Here is a 23,030-nt window from a genome sequence, read left to right as displayed (position 1 = left end):
GATGAGACAGCTTTTTCCTGTATATTTATTATTCACACATTAGGGCAGGTTCAGACCTGCTTTGGGATTGAGCCATCCTGCAAGGCTCCCCACAGCTGGCATCTTGCTAGTTGCTCATCCACCTGTACTGCAGGGACACATTTGACAGCTGAGTGTAAGTGGTACTACTACCACTCGCAGACACCATTCATTCTCTAAGGGGCTGCTGCTGGGGGACGTTACATGTAGTTTCTCCCGAGTCGCAGCTGTTTTCTCCTAGCCAGTTTGAACATAATATCCTAATAGACCTGCAAAATATGTCAGCAACTGATTATCTCATGGCATGGATTACTGTTAAAAACATGTGGATTTACTGACTTTTTTGTTGACTGGAGTTGCCTTTTAACTTGGCAGGCACAAAACATACATTTACATGCGATTTCAGTAAAAGAAGTTCAAACCATGATGACCATACTGTAAGGGTATTCCCAAGAAACAAGTTCAACAGTAGTTTATCGGAATAAACATGTTTGGGAAGTTGATGTCACTGAACATTTATTTTAATAGGTATGCTCAAGCCAGAACATAGGATGCTCTCATTATTGTCTTATACATAAATGTTAGGTTACATCTCCAGTGCTTCTTTTCCATTAAATTGAAAGTAAACATACCATAATTCTTGGCAATTCAATCTAGACATATGGTAAATAAATATAAGCAGAGGTTACCTGTAGGAAGCTACATATTAAAATGATCCAAAGACGTATACCAAAAAATGTATTTGCAACTCTCAACTTTTCCCAACCCTCACCCCTTTCAACTCCTCTATTCTGTAATCATATTGCACTTCAATTAAGCCTAACTGCAGGACCAATAAGAAGCCATCAGTCTGTTGCCCTTTACTTACCCCCTCCCCAATGCAATTTGTAACATTTTATAAATGTATAATAATAATTTACATTCAATTAACATTAGATTTTAGTTGTGGTCATGTGACACTGCTGTCCTTTACTTCAGTGCCAGATTGTGGGTTTATTTTAATGGCATACACCCATCACAACAATGTGTAGGATTGTATGCCACTGAGGGTTTGCTGTCAGTCCACTTTTAGTCTTAAGTGGGAGACAATTAATAATTATTATTCAGCTTGCAAATATAAAAACAAAGCCATTACATACAGTTAGATAATAAATAAAGATATTTCATTTTTAGGACCATATATATAAATATATATATATATATATATATATATATATTGTTATTATTATTGTATTATTGTTTGGACAAATTTAATAAAGTTTATACTATATAAAATTTTATTATAAAATTATTTATAATTATTCATTATATTATTTATGATTTGTGTTTCAAACTTTAATATACCCGGGCGTTAGTCTTAAGAATTACAGGCCTAAAATATTAAACAACAGATTTCCACACAAAACAATGTACTGCTTTTGACATAAAAATACGGACATAATTAGACCACCAGGGGGGTTAAATCAGGGTCATTATGTTGAATAAGTGTAGTCATGCAAGAACTGGGAGTTTGTAACTTGTAGAATATTCAGGTATACATAAAGAGAAAAAAACTTGTAAAAAAGAAAAGGAAAAAAGGAACATCATCTAAAGACCAGTATGCTGCAATACATCACAATTTTCTTTTTGAGTTTTTTTGAACAATCACAGTATGTAAAATCCAAAGTTAGAGCATCAAATACAGTTTGTATGGAGTTTGCATAACCTCCACGTTTGAGTTTATTCCAGGCATTCTAGTTTCCACCCACATCCCAAAACTATTAACTGGTTTTCCAAAATGACCTGGGACTGTGCCAGTGATGTATGACTACACCATTAGATTGTGAAAGACACATGACATGTCTATGGACACTGCAGGTTAATATGGCAATGCTATATAAATACATAATAATAATAGTGTACTTTATCTTGCTTTATGCCCTTATTGAAGAGCATGATACCATGTGCTTCGCTTGTAGAAAAGAGCATGACATATACCCTGGGGTGTAATATGATGACAGAGATTAGCGATGGTAAAAAAATTGAGGTCTGGTTTAGTTCATGAACAGTAGAGAACAGCTGCAAACAGTGATACCCCCTGGCTGAGGAGCTGAGAGGTGTCATGTTAGGAGAAGAGTATGGAGTCAGCAATCTTTGCATTCAGCAAACTAACCAATTCCTGTCTGGAACGTTATGCAGTATATTTCATGATAACTTGTGGTAGCAACATCTGTGTTTTGTAGCCAGATAATATTAAAGCAATGAGTGCTATATGTTATTTCACATAAACATAACTGGTTTCCATATACATGTGTTTAACTACACAGTGGTATCCCTTTATAAGGAACTGAATAGTGATTAATTTAATGAAAATGTTTTAATGAGCTTTTATATTGGTTCTGTGCAAATTTACATGGGTGAATATTCATAAAAGGTATAAATTAGAGATACGTGAATGTATTTTAACACTCTAGTAAGATTCAGATGTAGTGGTTAGATACTGTGGATGATGTTGTAGTATTGGATTAGTAAATGGCCCTCTATGCTACATAAAAGCATAAATTAAGTGTAGAAAAAAGTATGTGTTTAATTTGTTTAATTCTATCTACTGTATATATTGCTGAAAGCCCAGTATATTATATGAATTACTTTGTTATCTTAAGCAATGACAACAATATCTCCAATAACAGGCATATAGCAGAACTGGTCCTTAAAAGGGACAGAGGATAAAACATTTCATATTCCCCCCAAAATTAAAACCCATAAAAAACAGAAATGATACAATGTTTCCATTACCAACCAACATTCATATATTTTTTTTCTTAGAAGAGACTAAAAATTAAATATGGTACAGATTATACTTTGTTTTAGTGCATATAAGAAAATCAGTCTAACAATTATTTTTTGTAGTTGTAACCTTTATTATCAGACAACACTGGAAACACAAAAAGCCTTAGAATCAAACTGGTAAAATTTTTCAAAAAAAAATGTAATGAACCCTGGTAGTGTGCAGCAGTTTTCTAATTCTGATGAAGAGCGCAATATTTTTTGTTTATTCACAGCATCAGTGCTCATTAGTTATTTCTGCACTAATACACCAATTTAATTTGCTTGCACATTACTTTCTAGAATAAGACGTAATCCTTTGCAAAAGAAATATTTTGCCTTATGTAGTGTCATGTATGAATAGCTATCTAGTAGTAGTGTCAAATGCCTAAGGTGAAAATCTCCTATGAAAGCAAAGTATATCTCTTGTCTTTTCCTAAAACAGTTGTGAAGAAACTATTTTTATTACATGCAAAAATAGTTCATAACAAATACAGGTGATATAATATTTCATACAATTATTTGATAACAGTGCAATGAGTTGTCCTTGATGAGCCAACATAAAATTTACTAAAAAGACAGGGCACAAATATAGGTTGATCATGTTACTCCTTCAATTTAACAATGTTTCGGCAAGGTAGTATTTTGGGCAGCTGCAACACAAACATGTGGTGGGAAAGCTATGTAAAATATAAGTCAGTCAAGGGATGCAGAAAACTGGCATAGGTGTTTATTTTTATTCTGGATTATGATGTAACTGTTTGACTCTGAGTAGAGCAGTGATCATTGTATTGTCAGGTATTTTATGATTGAATGGCCTTTGTTCTTTGTGACCCTGTGAAAACAATATGTATTGTTCTTAAAGGAATAAATTCTAACATTACCATCTATAAATCTTCATTTTTCCTACTCTAAAATTTTTACATGCTACATTTCCAACAATATCTGAAAGTCATTCTAAGTATATCTAAATATATCATAGTCACATACAGCACACAACAACATACTACATTAATAATAATGTACATATATCTTTACAACATTCCATCATACCTGCCATCAAACATCAAATTCTAAAGTGGATCCTTCACTTTTTTCTGCAGATTTCCCCATTTCTTCCCTGCTGTCTACAACTGATTAATAGTCATTTTTTTATTTTGTGACCTGTAAAAAGTACTGACCTTTTTTTTTATGAAACAATTTTACTAATGTTAAATCTGGGAGCATTATCAACTATAAAATACATGGCTGTAAATCGAAGTCCTCAAGCTAAACTAATTGAATTTCAGTCATCTGAAAGTCAACAAGCATTCTTTTTATATTATAACATAGTCATTTATATATGAACAGGACCTGTATACAGGACATGCAGAATATAGGTTTCAGTTTACATGATATGGAATACTGATAAAGTAACATGGCATGCTGACAAAGTAACACTTATCACAAGAAAACATTAACAACAGTTAAAAAGAACAAAGAAGCACAGTGTTCATATATATTGTGCTTATTTAAAATGCATAACATACAGTACAGTAGCATTACAGCAACATAAAACACATGATGAAGACACATTTCTTTCTTTCCTTTTAAATGGACGTTTTAAATGAAAGACTGTTGTAGATCTTATTCAGACCTAAAAAAAATGTAAAATATAGAAACTAGTCATAAATTTTATTGACATTGCATAATTTTTTTTGATACATTAGACATCAGCAATAGTATTTTTACAGTGAAGCTTCCTGTGCTGAATGATCCTATGCAGATTGATCGTTCGCTCACACTATCACCTAACCCTCCATGTAATCCTAACACTCATGCAAACCCCTAATTTCTTTTTCACATAATAACCCTTTCTTCACTGAAGCAAAAAAAAAAAATACATCAGTTCATGTTTTATGTGTATATTGTTACAAATATTCAGTCAATGCTTTTCAAGCTAATATTGCAATGTTTACCTAAAAGCATCTTTGGAAGACATTGTGGTTTTATCGGTATGCAAAAAAAGTGAAGTCTAGGCAGACAAAAAAAAAAAAAAAGGTTACCACTGAAATGAATAATCACCACTGAAATGAAAAATGAATATGTCTCCAACTAGAGTGTTTCCAATAAAATACACTGGGAAATGATCTCTAATGTACATTCGATATTTCACTAATGTTAAAGGGCTAGCTTTATTTGTAGTTTTTTTTTTTTTATCAACAATACTTACTGGAACTGTTTCTAAATCCAAGATGGGATTACTGGGGAACTGCATGGAGAAAGAAAAAATTAAGTTACATACTTTTGTGTCATTACCCATTTTCAAATACAGATAAACCTAATAATAATTTAGTTCCCAAATTCCTAACCCCCAAAACAATTTTCTTATTTTTTTCTACATTCTTTAATATAGATCTTTTACTATAAATATATTTATGTAAAAAAATATAATATATATTGGGTAGGGAAGTTACACATTATAGATTGATCTTTCAGTTATGAAGAGTTTTCTATATTTTAAAGTGCAATTGTAATATGTGACTTGCTGATTTGTAACTATGTAATTTGTTACCTTTGTGAAGAGATAATCCTCAATAGAGAAATGTGAGAAAGATTTAACAGGTTATCTAAAAAGTTTTTATTGCACTTTAGTTTTTTGTTACAGAGGTGAGAGAGAGGCTAGAGCCAAGTACAGACTTCTAAATATAGTCGTATAGGATCTTTCACAATCCTTTCCAACGACTATGCATTGTATGATGCATGAGTGAGTGCTGTACATACAGCACCAGTCTAGTCTATGCAGAGGGGATGGGGCAGAGCGAAGGAGGGGCACCCCGCTCTGCCCTCCCCCCCTTCCCTTGCATTACAATCATTCATTGTTCATCGTCCCTGGATCTGCCAGGACAGTCGTTCGGACTGACGCGCGCTGTACATACTTTAGATTCTCATCCGATATCGGCCCTGAGACGATTGTCGGGCGAGAACCATTGGAAGTGTGTACATAGCTTTAGTCTGAGTAGGTTAGCAAGACAAAACTAGGCACTGCTGACAACATTTTGTCCACAATTTGAAGTGTTCCAAGTGTGGCAGATGACCAGATATTGTTGTGTAATTGCAAGGAAAGAACAAAGTAAAGGTGCAAGTATTGCAGAGATGTACCATATATTTATTTTTCATTTTGCCTTAAAATTTATTTTAAGAATATTAAGTGACACAAACCTCTCTCACTAACATTCTAACATTTAGGTAATACAACATAAAAACATTATAATTATATTATATATATATATATATATATATATATATATATATATATATATATATATAGTACAGCAGTTATAAAATGTTACCTCTGACTTCCAATCTACAGTCCACTTCAGCTTCACCCAACTCATTGATTGCTTTACAGGTGTACGTCCCACCATCAAATGGGCTGGGTTTGCGGATATTCAGGGTGAGAACTCCTTGATTATGTTTCATGAGGAATTTTGGATCATCTCTAATTTCCATTTTATTTTTCATCCAGATCACTTTAGGCTGCATTAAAAGAGATCAAACAGGATTTGTGGACAGCTTTGGTCATTTAGTATAAATTAATATATTAAATTTATATTAAATAAATTAATATAAATAAAAATAAAAATAAAATAAATGTACTTAGCAGTTTCCTGTGTCCCTCTTGGGCCTTGACTAAATTTTTGCAGGGATGTGCCCTTTTACAACAGATTTTTTATTGACTGTGCTGAATGCAACATCCTCCAAAAGGTTTCAAACACCCAAAAATTTTTAAGGTGGGCAGAAACATAATTTGAAACTATAACCAGGGGGTTGTCAGGAAGGCCAGGCAAATGCCCAAAGATCTATAAGTGCATATTTTGCAGCCAACGGTCAAAACACGTGGGGTCTTGGCTGTGTTCCCATCAGTGCTGACTCCTGCTTGCCCTTAATACAATTCTGCTCTAACCAGCATTTTGTATAGATCTGGCCAGAACCTCTCCATAATCCCAGCATTATTCTCAGAAGTATTTGAGTATTCTCTGTATTTGTCTGTTATTTGCAACCCCTAAAGAGGAACTAAACTAAAAACACAAATACACTTACCTTCAATCCCGCAGGGCAGTCCGATCCATCCGGGGGTGTCCTGCATCTAGTCCCAGGTCGTCCCGGCGCGAGGTAAAAAAAAAATTGCCAATGTCACTGCACATGCGTAAGATCGGCAATTTTTTTTTTCCCTATTAAAAGGCTCCTTCTGCGTATGCCCGAGATGCTCGTGCATGCACAGAAGGAGTACCCAAGAGCCTCCCGGAATGCCTGACCTAGGTATCCTGGGAGGCTTTGCACTCCCAGTCATTCTCGATTGCCTAGGCCAGGGGTCAGCAACCTTTACTATCAAAAGAGCCATTTTGCCTCCTCTTCCACTAAAGAAAAATAGTCTGGAGCCGCAAAACATAACACAGTTTATAAACTTTTAAAAGTTTTAATATTTTTTTAATTTTACCTGTTACAACAAGTGTGCATGTGTAGGCCTACTTTGAAATAAATTAAACACTGAACTATGCCCCTAGAAGCCTCCAGCTTCTAACGTATCATCCTGTTACATTAGCTGGAGGCTTCTAACGTAACAGGGTAGATTTTTTTGATGGGCAGAGTTCTTTATGTTCTGATGATAGCCTAACAATTACATTTTAGGGGGTGTTAGTCACAGGTGTCCCCCACTTGCACCTACATTTTTGGTTTTGTACATCTCCCCATTCCAGAGGAATTGGGGTTCAAAGGAGGGGGATGTCATTGTACACACCCATTTGTACACGCCCCGTGGTAGATTTATTTCACTGGTAGATTTTTTTCATTAGAACACCGGATAGGGAATCCCCCTCCCCTGCAGTGTCTTGGGAGGAAGGGGATCCCCCATCAGAGATCTCCCCGCGGCAGCCGAAGGGAGCCACAACAAGGAGGCTGAAGAGCCGCATGCGGCTCCAGAGCCGCAGGTTGCAGACCCCTAGCCTAGGCAATCGAGAACTATAGGGTGGTGCTGCACCCTTTTTTTGTTAAAAAAAAAAAAAAAAAAGTGTTGCCATTTAAAAAAAAAACAGAATTTTTACCTTACATAAAAGGCTTGTCTATCCTTTTATGTAAACTGAAAATTCTGAGTTTAGGTACACTTTAATGTACAGCGCTGAGATAATATGTTGGCACTATATAAATACTCTTAATTATAATTTGAGCAGGTCTTTTTGCTCCCTTTCACGGGACACTTACCTTACAAACCGGTGCCATCAGGATGCGTAAGAAATCCAGTGTGATCCGCTCGCAGATGAGAAATCCCACGGCTGCTACGTCCACGCGGCGAAGTCCCAAGATGGCAGGCGCACATACAGTAGCTGACAACACCCCAGCCTCTGCTCTGCCTTGGGAGACCGCGGATGAGATCTCAAGTACCGGCTTTCTTCTATCTGTCCCCAGTGAACAACCTGACCTCTCCTGCAGGGACTGCAGCAGGAGGAACTCTCCCAAGCCACAGGCAAGTTATCTGTTACCTTTACCAAAGAGATTGGGGATTTGGGCACTAGAATCCACACTCTGGACCAGAAGATATATGACACCATCACTGTGCTAGACTCCCATGAACAGGACCTTAGTGTACTCCAGAAAGATATGCAAGCGGCAATGCTCAGTATAGAAGATTTAGAGAACCGTCACCGCAGGGCTAATCTTTGTGTAAGGGGGACCCCGGAGTTGATTGTCGATTTGCCAGGTTTCATTCTGGCCTTGTTCCAGGAATTGCTTCCAGATTACCTTCCTGATTACCTTCCTGATAGGCTGGAATTGGACCGTATCCACAGGCCCTAAAAAAAACAGATGGCCCCTCAAGAGACATTATTCTCAAACCCACTTTTTATAAAACAAAGAAAGCCATCCTAAAAGCATCCTGGAACAGGAGGGACCTTGTTTTTCAATCCAAGCCCTATCAAATCTTTGCAGACCTAGCACCATAGTGGATCCAAACGCGAAAAGCCCTTAAACCTTTCTACAAATATTGCAGCAAATGATAAAGGTGGTGTTTTCCTTTTAAATTTCAATTCACATACTGAAAATGACTGCATTCTTTCTCTACTCCTGAGGAAGCTCAAAGACTGTTCGATCATCTACAGTTACAGTCATCTCTACCTACCTCACCTACCAAGCCACCGCCTGCCTTTCAAAGGTCTCCACGACTTTCACCAATCTGGGATAAAGTCTCCACAAATAGATACTCTACTGTTCAGGGGTTGTCTCCCTTGTCCAATGGTTGGTCCTGGTGGTAATGCCTGCCTTATCATCCTGCAATGCTGTAATTCTTTGCACTGTTATAGGTTTCAGTTATGGTTGTGTGTCTTATTTCTACTAATTAGAAAGCAATAGCGGTTGCCTTACTGTAATGTTTTAAAGTTGGTGCTGTTATATTAATTGCAGTAGACCGATGCCAGCCTAGCCAAACATACGCAGGGGTGTCCGGCGTTCTCCGCGTTACGTCTTGTCTATGCACAAGACTAGATCCTGCCCTGGCAGTTTTGAATATGCCTATGGTGCTTCGGACCCCATGGGTTTTGTTTGTGTGTTTTTGTTTTTATTATTTGTTTTATTCCCATTTTTTGTTTATGGTCCTGGTTGATTTTGGTGAGTTCTACTTGTCCTAGAGGAATACCTTGTTCAGTTTGCCAGATAGTATGGATCGGGTCCAGTTTTTGCTGCTTTATTTTCCTCACTTTCAATGGCTGATTTTGTAGTTATATCTCACAACGCCCAGGCTTTGAATTCCCCCACAAAAAGAAGGAAAGTGTGAAACAGTATTCTTCTCTGGGGGCTCATGTTGTATGTCTGCAGGAAACGTGGTTTTCAGTTGCTTCCAAGCCTGAATAAATTCATACATCCTACACTCAAATTCACCAAGCCTGTTTTACTGGAAAAAAGAAAAAAATACTGGAAAAAAAAACAGTTTTTCACCGCTCTGTTCCTCTCTGTTGTGAGCTGGAATTGGCTGATGCTACTGATACTCCAGGGTAAACTATATGATGTTGACATTACTATAATCAATTATTATGCTCTTAACTCCCATCAGTTGCCATTTTTCACGCATCTTGCATAGTATACACATGAATGTATTGTATACATTGAATGGTATTATGGCTGTTAAAATCATTTTATAGATTAAGCTTCATTATTACCAAATGGTACAGACACTAGAATATTCTTAACTGTCAACTTCTCAGCAATCTATATATATTCTCTCTGACACTTTGTGGACTGTTTTTGAACATTTTTGCTTGAATTAAACATTGTGCAAACTCTTTTTATTTACTGTTTTACATCATACTTGCTCATTGTACTGCAAACACTGTTAGTATTATTTACGTATTTAATATGCTTGTATGCAGCCAGCAATGTAACATCTTGTACAAAGTCCCCTGAAGAAGCCCTTAGAGGCGAAACATGTCGGGACACAACTTGGTAAATTGTTCTAATTTATGTGGGGAATTCATGTCTAGCTAAGAAGTCAAAAGGAACCCCCGTGCCTCAGGACACAGCAGGGCTGACTTTATTTTGTTTGTTTGTTAAACACTCATATTTTGTGTTATGTACATTCCTGAACTAAAGAATGAATTTGTACTTTATTTTCAATATATTGCCACATTAAGCAAATACCCTGTTTTTTTTCTCTTTTTTATACCACCCATATTGTTTATGTTGGCAGTTGAACCTCTAGCGTGCCTGATTAGAGGAAACCCCAATGTCCACGGAATTTCGCTTGCTGGTTCCACCTATAAAATAAGTTTATTTGACGATAATCTTCTCTTGACCATCATCCAACCGAGAAATTCTGTCTCCAATTTATTGGGTTTACTTAAGAAGTTTGCAAGTATCTCGGGTTTGGTGGTTAATGATCAGAAATCTGAGCCTTGAATCTCACTTTGTCTGCTAACTTATGTGAGGCTTTGCAAGACAAAAGACAAATTTTGTTTTAAGTGGGCTCCATCCCATCTGGAATATTTGGGCATAAAATTGACCAACAAGTGCTCAACACTTTTTACTGTTAATTATCCTCCTTTATTCGCTGAATAAAGAGGCTAATGCAAAAATGGAGTTCTCATCCTAGCTCATGGATAGGCAAGATCAACTCAGTCAAAATGATAATCCTCCCAAAACTGCTTTACTATTTCAGAACACTTCCTGTACCAGTCCCTACGCATATACTGAAAACCTTCCAGGGAAGGATTTTCACTTTTATATAGAATAATAAAAAGTCCAGAATTAACAGGACCACTATATGCCCATAAATGTCAGGGTGGCTTGGGGGTGCCTAATGTTCTCATATACTATCAAGGGGCTTCTGGGTATCCTTAGAAACTGCCTTGGTGTCCCAGTAGCAGTGGAATCACTCCCCTGGCTCCCCTCTAAACTACGCCCTAAACCTACGCCCTAAACTACTCTATGAGCGTTCACCTGAAACAAATTCTAAAAGTATGGGATGGTGTTAGGTACTCAGCGTGTTTGATGTTGCCACATTTACTGCTCCTTCCAATACAACGCAACCCCCTTTTCTAGCCAGGTCTGGATTCACCTGAGGCTTTTAATCGGTGGAAGGCGCATATTTATGGGACGGCATTTTCCCTATTCATTTCCCGGCATTCATCTATTATCAGTTGGAGGAGACTCGAGCGACTCATTGTGCGCCTAATAGTGAACTGTTTTGCTATATGCAGTTGAGACATTGGCTTAATTCTCTGACTAGAGTAGTAGATCTCTCGACTTCATAGTTTACATAGTAGGTTAGGTTGCAAAAAGACATAAGTCCATCAAGTTCAACCGCTAGGGTAATAATCATATCCTAGATATAAAACGTTATAGGACTCTGGTCCGGAGGAAAGCAAAAAAAAAAAAAAAACCCTGGTACAAATTGTACCATGAGGCAATTAGATAGTCCCTGGATCAACAGTCACTGTTATTTTTACTTTAAAGCTTTAATACCCAGTTCTTTTCTGTGCTTCCAGGAAAAACATCCAGCTTTTTCTTAAAGCAATCTATAGTAGTTGCTGAAACTACTTTCTGAGGGAGCTGATTCAACATTTTCACAGAACTTACAGTGAAGAATCCGTTCCTTATCCGGAGCTTAAACTTCTTTTCCTCCAGATGCAAAGAGTGCCCTCTTGTTCTTTGTAATGATCTTACAGTGAATAATGGGGAAGAGAGTTCTCTATATGAAGCGCTTATATATTTATACAGGGTAATCATATCCCCCCCTTATACGTCTCTTACCAAGGGAGAAAATATTTAGTTCAGCTAATCTTTCCTCACAGCTGAGCTTCATTCCTTTTATTAGTTTAGTTACCCTTCTCTGCATTCTCTCCAATACCACAATGTCTTTTTTGTGAACTGGTGCCCAAAACTGGACTGCATATTCCAGATGTGGTCTGACCAATGCTTTGTACAGGGACAGGATTATGTCTCCATCTCTGCAGTCTATTTCTCTTTTAATACAAGAAAGTACTTTGCTAGCTTTAGATATTGCAGCCTTGCATTGCATGCTGTTATTAGGTCTATAATCTACCAGAACCCCCAGATCCTTTTCCAATTCTGACTCCCCCAAGTGTATTCCCCCTAGACAGTATGAAGCATGCATGTTGTTAGCTCCCAAGTGCATAACTTTACATTTATCTAAATTAAATGTCATTTGCCACTTAGCTGCCCAATCAAACAGTACATCCAGGTCTGCTTGTAGATTATAGACATCCTGTAGGGAATGAATTCCATTACATAGTTTCGTGTCATCTGCAAACACAGAAATGGTACTTTTAATCCTAAACTCTATATCATTTATAAAGGTGTTAAACAGTAAAGGTCCCAACACTGAACCCTGGGGTACACCACTAATACCCTTAGACCATTCAGAGTCTGAATCATTAATTACAACTCTTTGGATGCAGTATTTAAACTCTCTGGAGCAGTTCTCTATAGGTTACAGACTGACTTTTCTAAACCTATTGACCCTAACTTGCATATTAACCGTCTGTGGGTCACAGTGTCAAATGCTTTAGCAAAGTCCAAGTACAATATATCAACTGCTACTCCACTGTCTACCTGTTTACATACTTCCTCATAAAAAAGAGAGTAAATTTGTTTGGCAACTTCGGTCTTTCTTGAAGCCATGCTGACTATCACTTATAATAATATTTTCTAGCAGACTCTCTAGGACCTTTCCAACTATGAACATTAAACTAACTGGTCTGTAATTACCTGGTAATGACTTTGCTCCCTTTTTGAAGATAGGAACCACATTGGCCTTACGCCAATTCATCAGTATCTTGCCAGTGACTAAAGAGTCTCTAAAAATTATATATAATGGCTATGAAATAAAAGAGCTCAGCTATTTGAGGACACGTGGATGTAATCTATCAGGTCCTGGTGCTTTGTCAACCTTAATTTTTCCTAGCTGTTTCTCAATCATATCAATTCTGTGTCATTGTTACTCATTTAAGGCAGTGACATTGCTAATATGAATTAGGACTTGAGCCCTGGGGATACCGCTTTTAGCAACTTTTTTCTACCCCGAGTCACACTCAGGGTTACCGCTAGGGAGGTTAAGGGGCCTACATACTCAGATCTAATTTTTTTGCTATTAATATATTAAAAATTTTTGAGGGGGTTTGCTTTACTTTCCTTTGCAATCTGTCTTTCATTTTGAAGTTTTGCACATTTTATCTCCTTTTATACATCTTTAGTATATAATCTTTATAGTTTTAAAATGATGAAAGTGATCCTTCATTTTTATATTTTTAGAATGCCCTTTTCTTGTTCCTGTGAGCCACATTTTTAATTTTATTTAAAAATTTTAATTTTAGCCTCTAAACGTATTACCCATTGGAATATATTTTTCAGTGTGCTTCTGTAGAAGAGACATGAAACATTTCCATTTCTGTTCAGTGTTCTTTGAGGACAATATTGTCTCCCACTCCAAGTCACAGACAGCCGTCCTTAATAATGGAAAATTTTCTCTCTTAAAATTAAATGTTTTTATCTTTCCTTTCTTTGATTCCTGTTTACAGCTTACATTAAATCAAATTATTATCTGTATTAAATTCACAAATTTCCTCCCTTTTGCTGTTTTTGTAGTGCCAATACTCCAGTCACTGTCAGGAAAGTTGAAATCTCCCATGATTAAACTACCTCCACCTTTTGCTGCTTTTTCTATCTGTGCTAGTAGTTGATTTTCTATTTCTTCCATACCAGTTGGGGGCCTATAGCAGACTCCAATAATTAATTGTGTGTTATTCAACTCCACCCATAATGCCTCAACCTCATCGCTTGTTCCATCCGCAATTTCTTCTTTCTCATTCACTTTCAAATCACTTCTCACATACAGACAGACACCACCACCCTTTTGTTTGACTCTGTCTTTACGATACTCAGGAATTTTGACAGCCCAGTCATGTGAAGAACAAAGCCAGGATTCAGCAATGCCAACTAAGTCACAATCCTCCTCACTCATTAAGTTAACTTTGTTTGAGCATATTTGCTTAAGAACACCTCTTTGCCCGCAACGGATATACATAGTGTATTCAATGCTGAAAACAATTACTCGAGCCTCACTCCATTTATACAAGTCTCAATGGGAAAAAGAGTTAGGCACAAAGTCAGATGACAAATGGTTCCACACCTGGACGAGAAAAGCTACATGCTCTGCTAATCTCCTCACCTTTGAATCCGCTTTCAAGGTGATGATGAAGTGGTACATGGTACCTTCCAAAATGAAGTACATTTCCCTAACAGCTTCGCAACTTTGTTTTAGGGATTGTCAAGAGCCAGGTACAGACTCCCATATTTAGTGGACATGCCCCTCAGGTATTAGATTTTGGGGTAGAGTGTTTCGAATGTTAAGCGCTGTTTTTTCTAAGAATGTGCGTAGGGACCGCTGGGTGGCTCTGTTACAATTTAAACCCTCCACTCTTACTAATGTTTAATTCCAAATATGTGCATAAAAATTGATTGCAGCAAAACAAACTATTGCAAAACATTTCAAAGCCCAGACGATCCCTTTTTTTTTGAAGTAGGGAAGCCGGTGTATATTATTTCTTAATGAAAAACTTTCTGGTATCCCTTATGATTCACATGATAAATTCGCTGCTGTATGGGAACCCCGGCAACAGTACTCCCTGCCAAATGTTGGACTATCATAACTATTTCTTGGAATACGAGTTACCTGAAAGTTGGTTCACAAAGTGTATTTTCTGGCTAACTGAGCCCGAGGTCATCCACCCCCCCCACCCCACCCCCCGCCTATTTGATTATGGATGGGCCGGGCTTAATTTTGTCCCGAGAATTTGTTATACATGATTCCTTTTTTTATTTATTTATGTATATTCTTTACTGTCTGTAGTTGCAATTCAAAGTCAAGATTTGTATTGTGCAAACTGTTTTGTACCTGTTTTTTTTATGTAAAAATTTTCAAAATTAATCAAAACTATTGAAAAAAAAAAGGTCTTTTATGAAAATGCAATTTGTTTCACGGTGATCGGGTTTCTCTATTTATTGCACTACACTGAATGCCTTTAAATTTACCATGCAGCAGGCATGATCTGTTTCACTAGAGACAGCTGTGTACCTTTGGATGACCTCTTACAGCACAATTCAAGGCTGTGCTGTACCCAGCCACTACAGTGCGGTCTACAAGAGGTGTAAGGAACTTTGGAGCCATGCAGACATCCATTTCTGTATAATCACGAGGCTTGTAGACTAAACCTACAAAACAAAAGGGGAGAGATAAAAATGTTTGTTAATAACTACCCCAACAATAATATATAGCTGCATGTAATAGATTTATTAGTAAAGAAGAGGTTTGGATTTAGTGCTACTTTATTTCCCACACACACGCTTCTTGAGACTGCCATTTTGCTTGTGTCCAAAATGTATAATTATTGTTTAGCTGCTAGGCAACCTTTTTTTTATGTTTTATTCGCATTTTTTAAATTTTCCACTAGTTAGGTGCTTTGGGGTTTCAAATTTAAGGGGAAAGCATATTTTTTTTTGTGTTGGCAGGCTTTTTTTATTTAAAAACAAACTTGTTGTTGACGCACATATTTTAGGTTGTCATTTGTTTGCTGCATGTTTGACTGTAAAGCTGTGCAGTAAATGAGTATGCACTAAAAGCATCAAATATCAACCTCCCTATCGCCACAATTTCATGAAGGTAGACAATAACCTTCAAAAAAAATATAGGCAGGCTTAAAGAACTGTTGCATGTAGGGGCACCTCTGCTTTTCATGTTACACAACCACTATGCAATACAGCCACAGCAATCAGTAAAGGTAGTTGAGCAGCTAACAGCATCTTCCTCAGCTTTGTACTTAAGGATGCAGAATAGCCAGTTGTCTAACAGCACTGCTATTTCACTAATATCACTGTATACCGAACCTATCCTTTAAAAGATTTTAACATCCCCCTTAAAGCTTCAGTATAAGTTCCTCTCCACAATGTACAATTTTTAAACATGGCATTGACACATTTTTAATTTGTTTTCATTTTTAAAATATCTCAGCAACTCCTACCAGTCTGTATTGAGGCTTTCCTTACCCTTCCTGCAGCAATTTTAAAAATGAATAATGATATGAAAAGAATCTTCAAGTCCCAACAATTACATTGGGAAATCTAGAATACCATATGCATTTATTGTAATAGACTCTGGTAGCATTTTTTTCTGTCTAATATTATATTTGTAGCAAATAAAGCTTACCATTGGACTGAATGGGTCCAATTTCTAACCTCTATTGGACAGGTGGTACTAGGTAACAGTGATGCTGTGTATTTTTTAAATGCTAAATTTAAGGGAGAGCCGCCATAGACATGAATCTGAATGACTTGACACTGGTTATGCAAGAATTTTTAGGCATTTTTGAATCAAGAAAAAAAAATGAAAATGCTCTCTATCACTTTTGCAGCCACACGAGATGCTTGAACAGACAGTTGCCAACATCTGAAAAGACCTAGCAGAGCTGTGCTAGCATTTGCCAGTAGGTCATTTAAGTGGCTTTTTGAGCTATAGAATGTTGCTTACTGTGTTGGTGTCTTAAACAATAATAACCTGTGTTCCTTATAGAAGCTATCCATCAAACTCTGCTAATCATCACACTGCTCTATTTCAGTTGTAGTATTAATTAGCATGAAACTCGGGGGCAAATCAGCGCACATTTTTCATTGTCCCAAACTAGATACCAGATTCTAGCCCATTATTTATCCTTAAAAAAAATGTGTCCCAGTTTTCTTTTAGTAATAAACTTTATAGCCACTGTTTTAAAAAGTTTGTTGCAAAGGGAAAATGCAGCTGAAAATCTTTGTATAATAGAACTACTGTAAATATATATATACATTCATGAGCTCTGCCACTGTGTACTCACCAGTTTTCTGGATGACTGCTGTGTTCTTGGAAACACCAGGTGTTTCACTACAACCAACTATGTTCTCACTGTAAACTCTGAAGTAATATTCATTTCCCATGATGAGGTCAGACACTGTGCACCGTGGCTGACGATTGTGCTCATATACTGTGAACCATTCCTGAAAATATTAAAAGTAGCATGTATACCAATAAAAACATAATGGTGACTTTATATCAAGCAATATAGAATTAAAAAAAAACAGTAAATGTCCTAAAATATACATACTTTGACTGCGCCATTGTAACACCTTAATTCCTTTCTTTTACAGCCACTCTGTCAAATGTACATTTACTGTTGTGCTTGAAATCATTGTTCTGTTGCATGAACCAGTTTAGACAAAGCTTTAGCTGTTGCACAGATGACCTCCCATTTGACTCTAGAATACTGCAAGGTGCCCAGGTCCTGTAGCAGCATTACAAGCCCAAATGATCATCCTTTTACTGCCATGCTTGACAGTTGATATGAGGTGTTTGCACTGATATGTTGATTTTGTTTTTTTTTCCCCAAATGTGAGTTTGTGCATTATGGCCAAACATCTCCACTTTGGTCTCGTTTATCCAAAGAACATTGTTCGGGATGTCTTGTGATTTGCTTAGATGCAACTTTGCAAACCCAATCTATGCTGCTTTTAGAAATAATTTTTTTTTAGTTTTTTTTCCTAATTGTACTGTCATGAACTTTAATATTTAACATGCTAATTGAGGCCTGTGGAGTCTGAGGTGTAGCAGTTGTTTGTTTTTTTTAGAAATTTCTCTGAGCATTGAACTGTCTGATCCTGGGGTGAATTTGCAGGGAAGTCCATTCCTTAGAGGAATGGCAATTATCATGAGTATTTTCTACTTGTGAATAATCTTTCTCACTGTGGAGTGATGGCCTTCAAATTGTTTGTAAATTGCCTTATATCCCTTTTTAGAGTGATGGGCAGCAGCAATTGCTTCTTTAGGATCATTGCTGATGAGTTCCTCCTCTGCATTGTGTTAACAAACTCCTGAATGCTCCCGATCAGCAAAATGACAAATCTTTTGCTTTAATAGAGATGGTCGCTGATGATCAATGAATCAAGAGCATTTGATTAGCAGCACCTGGCTGTTACTTACTCTCTTTATTTCTATAGAAGTAATATGGGTGTACTTATTTTTCACACACTGCTTTTGCATTTTGACTAAATTATTAACATCATGTAATGTGTCACTGTCCATCTGAGATTGTATTTACTTAATTTTAAAACATTTTACTAATTAAGGTTACATTAATAGAGAGAAGCCATTTCTTAAACACTGTCCTTCTCTGTCTGTGAAACACTCCTAAAGACTTGGAGAAAGATCAGCTAGGGCAGCTACTGTGTACAAACATAATTATGATCATAATAGTTGAATCACAGAGGCATGGTCATGGGGTCAAGTGGCACCTAAAAGAGCTCATAGTCCTTGCCCTAAAATGTCAGCTGTCAAGTGACAGCTTAATCTGGGGTGAAGGGTGATCGCACCATGTGAACTGCTCCATGATTTGTTATTTTACATTGAGTGGTACAGAAACAGGTAATGTTTCTGAACATGCACTTATTCATGTACTGAGAATAAATAACAGCATGGTTACATGACCTTATTTTTACTTTCACTTACTTTCTCTTTCTCACTGAGACCCTCAAAGTTAAAGCTTGGTAGCTATTAAATATTTTAGATTGATAGTTAAATGAAAATGGTTACATTGGCATGATTATATAGTTTTACAATCCAAAGTCTAACTGCAGCAGGACCATTGTTCAATTGGTATACCATTGTTTTTTTGGTATATGCAATAGAAATGTCTTCCATGTGGCAAAACTGCTTTGGCTGTACATGAAACTGCATACTACTTCTATTGGTTTCTGGCAACAAATAATTTACAAAGTTGTAAGATAAAAAAATGGAAAAATAAATCTCACCATTGTCTTTTTATCAGCTTTGTGAATTGTGTATCCTGTAATTTCAGAGTTTCCATTGTCTTTAGGGGGCTTCCATTCCAGAAGAGCATTAAATCCCCAGACCTCCTTAACCAATACATCATGAGGTGGACCAGGTTTATCTGTCAAAGGTAACCATTTTGTTTGATATTTATAGTGAATAGCCATGCATTGCTTTTTGTGATTGTTTTACATGTATTTAGGGTGTTATTTAGGTTACACCACACATCAAAATCTAAACGATTTCAGAATTCAGGATGAATTTTGAGGCTAATCAATTTAAGATTCAGAATTATTTTGTGAATGTAAAACAATATACTTAATGAAATAACATATAAAATACCTAACATATAAAATCTTAAAACCATGCAAACCAAACATAATAAAAGATATTCCTGTTGGGGTACACCCTGTATGTTTCAACTCATTTTACATTTTTCTTCAGGAAAAAACAGGGATATCTGATGTTTGTAGCATGTGGAGCCTCACCCAATTTGGGTGGTAACAAGCAAAAGCAGCAGCACCTGGGGTGTTTCTCAGTAAACAATCAATTATTCTCATAGGTCAACTTGGTTGTTCACTGTAAGCTCATTCATCCACGTTGCTCCATTATATACAATAGGAATATAAAGCCATTTCATTTACTTTTTATTTCTTTCAAGAAGGGCTTTGTCTACATCAATTAACAATGCGTATCGCTGCTGGTGTGCTTCTCCAAAAGATCCTGGATCCAGTAGTAGTTTTAATATAAAAGCCAAGGTTGTTTGAGTATATTTACCTTTTTAGTCAAAAAGAAGGACTAAGATATATGTATATATACATATATATATGTACATATATATGCCTATTATGACTGACCAATGTATCATGATGAATGGGACCCTCAACAACCCCTACTATAGTAGTGCATGTGTGGTTATACTTTAGCCATGGGGGAGGGTATTGCATAACCCATTCGACCAGAATATTTATTTTTGGTTCTAGAGGAATCTAATAGCTGCTGCTATGATAGTTAGAGAAAGGATGTTTAAAGGGAGAACTGCTGTAGTGTTAGCTTGTAAAGCTGCTCCACTACCTAGTCATTTCCATGGCTCTCTGTTGTAACTCATTGTACTAGATTCTCTGCATATGTAGTATATAACTACCGTGTTTCCCCGAAAATAAGACACTGTCTTATATTTTTTTGGGCTTCCAAAAACACACTAGGTCTTATTTTCAGGGTAGGTCTTATATACTTTTTTTAATGAAAAAAACACTTACCATATTCCCAAATTCCCCTTACAAATTCCCCTTCTGATCACTCTGTGCTTTTTTTCCACTGTTCGGCAGTTAGGACATGGAACAGCAGGTGGCGCTGTGCCGGTTTCTTTCCCTCTGCTTTACAAACAGGAAAAGACACGATGCTGGCAGAGGAGAGAAGAGAGACATGCTGCAGCCAGAGACACACGCAGGATCGCGTATCAGGTGAGTATATTATTTTAATTTTTTTTTTTAACACATTTTTAAGGGCTCACTAGAACTAGCCTGGTTACATGCACTTCAGCTTCTGACAGGCGAAGTGCATGTAATATCACTCCGCCTGTGACAGGAGCCGGAACTACAAGGAAAGCATCGGCTTGTGCGGCTGTGTGTGAGCCTGCTGTGTGTACGCCCGCTGTCTCCCGCTCGGTGAGTACTGTTTTAATTTATGTTTGCTTTTATTTTTTTTTTATTTTTTTTATTGTTCTACTAGGTCTTATTTTCGGGGTAGGTCTTATATTAGGGCAGGTTGGGGGAAAAGTGCTAGGTCTTATTTTCGGGGTAGGTCTTACTTTCGGGGAAACACGGTATATATTACAGGAAGCATTAGGCAGTTCTGCTGGTGGTAGACAGCATATTTTACCACTACTTTAACTATATTGCCTTCTGTGTCACTTGTCACTAACACTTTGGGCTAGGTTTACTGGATCACCCAGCTTCACTGATGAAGGTGTATCCTCCCCAGCCTTGGAGAGCTATAATTAATCAGGCCTTAGTGTTCAGGTAGGAAGAAGTTGCTTTAGGACTTGGGCTTATTTCTGAGGCCGGGGACTCCAAGGCTTAACCAACAGTGTAAGACTGGTGGCAAAAAAGAGGCTTTCCTGGGTAGCAAAGATAAAAGTACCCAGTTTGTATTTCCCTACAACAACTAATAAATCATTCAAAAATGCATTTGAAAATTATAGTTTAATATTTTAAAAAGCCTAAATATGTTTGTTTGTGGTGCAGAAGTTTTTTTTTTTTTTTTACAAAACTTTAACTGATCAATGCAGCCGAGCACAAAGTCACTTGTTCCTGTGCTTTGGTACCACCCTATGACACTTGGGCACAGGTCACAAGTAGGACACCTGGACAGGTAGGATGAATTAACAGTATTGCCAATTCATTGTACCTTTCCATATATCCTACATGCAATTTTGCTTCTGTGTCTGATTGTGGGTGGGGGTAATGGGATGGTCGTGAATGGCGCATGTGGGTGTTGGAGGTGGGCAGAGCATGGGGGCATAAGTCATTTCTGCTTGGGGGCCTGCTGTTGGTTACGTCTTTCCTAACTATTCCCTACATTCCCTACTGTTTCCTAAATTCTTCAATTATCAGTGTATCTTTTATTTTAGTTTGAAATCACTATTAAACTATTTTATCAGTCATTAAATGAAAAAGGGAGGCCTGCAGCAGGGGACTTAGCGGAGGGCCGGCATGACTAAGTGTTTGGGCAGCCCCCACCCCCCTTGGTTTCTTTGTTCTGCTGGAGGGTCATGCAGGGGATAAGGTGTGAGGAAGAGTGCAAGGGGAGGTGGGGATTAGCATAAGGCCTGGTTGCATGCTAAGGGGAGGAAAACAGAAAGGGTTAAGTAGGAGGGTCCGTCAGAAAGGAGGGACAGTTTTTTCTGGAAAGGGAAATTAGAGGTAGGTCTGCATCATGGAGTCTTGTGACGCATTGATGGCTCAGCTTAGGGCTGCAGCAGCTTCAAGAGGTGAGGCTTGGTTGCAGGAGAGAGTGGCAGAAGTTCTTGCGGGGGCTGCCAGTGGGCCCCAGGTAGCTAGCTTAGGGGGGCTACGGCCTTGGAGGCATAGGCCTCCAGTGCGCTTAAGCCCAGACCCTTTTACCAGAGCTCAGCATCATGCTGGGAGCCCCCAGAGGGACCCTTCTACCATGCAGGCTGGGCAACGTTTGGTCCAGGCCGGGCAGAGGGTAGGGAGGAATCCCCTTCGTCGGCGGAGCTCTGGTGAGGGGGCTGCGGCTGCCAGGGAGCGCAGCCCTCTCATCCCGGCAGGTGAGGCCTTGAGAGGGGAGGCCTCACCTGAAACCGGGCCCCTGCGTTCTGCAGGGACCCGGGCTAGACTGTCCAGAAAGGGGGCTGTGGCTGGCAGGGAGCGCAGCCCCCGGGTGTCTGTAGGCCGGTCAGCGGTGGCGGAGGCCTCACCTGAAGCCGGGGCCTCGCGTACTGCAGGGCCCCGGCAGAAGCGTGGGACAGCCGGCCCGGTCCAGGGCGCGGCTACGGAGGGTCCTGGGTGGCCCCTTCTGTGGCTGGGGCTGCTGCTCTGGTCACGGGGGGGAGCCGCTCTGGGCTCGGGAGGGCCTCCAGGCGGCCGGCATCACGCCGGCCGCGTGTTAAGATGGCGGCGGTGGAAGACGCGGGGAGGAGCTGTGACGCACTTCCGGGAACTCCCGGAAGTGACGCAGAGCCGGCTTAGTCTCCCGGAGTTCCCCGTTCGGAGGGGGAACCCTCTTCATCGGGTGAAGAGGAGGCGGAAGACGTGGGCCGGGATCCATGGCCGCGGATCTACCAGGTAGG

At 38.3% G+C, this 23,030-nt stretch overlaps 1 protein-coding gene across 1 annotated transcript in view; it reads right to left on the bottom strand.

Moving 5' to 3' along the window:
• Window positions 1-2,894: 2,894 nt before the first annotated feature.
• Window positions 2,895-23,030, bottom strand: part of LOC140341253 (myosin-binding protein C, fast-type-like) — a 72,878-nt gene continuing 52,742 nt past the window's right edge. The window contains exons 23-28 of the mRNA XM_072426824.1: window positions 19,198-19,337; window positions 17,232-17,391; window positions 15,443-15,579; window positions 6,156-6,342; window positions 5,036-5,074; window positions 2,895-4,459 (exon numbers count right to left, since the gene is read on the bottom strand). Coding sequence (XP_072282925.1) covers window positions 5,064-5,074; window positions 6,156-6,342; window positions 15,443-15,579; window positions 17,232-17,391; window positions 19,198-19,337 — 635 coding nt within the window. The 3' untranslated portion in view covers window positions 2,895-4,459; window positions 5,036-5,063. The remainder of the gene's footprint in view (window positions 4,460-5,035; window positions 5,075-6,155; window positions 6,343-15,442; window positions 15,580-17,231; window positions 17,392-19,197; window positions 19,338-23,030) is intronic.

This window comes from Pyxicephalus adspersus, chromosome 11 (assembly GCF_032062135.1).
Source record: "Pyxicephalus adspersus chromosome 11, UCB_Pads_2.0, whole genome shotgun sequence".
NCBI classification, from domain to species: Eukaryota; Metazoa; Chordata; class Amphibia; order Anura; family Pyxicephalidae; genus Pyxicephalus; species Pyxicephalus adspersus.
This window is presented reverse-complemented; position numbering and strand designations above follow the sequence as displayed.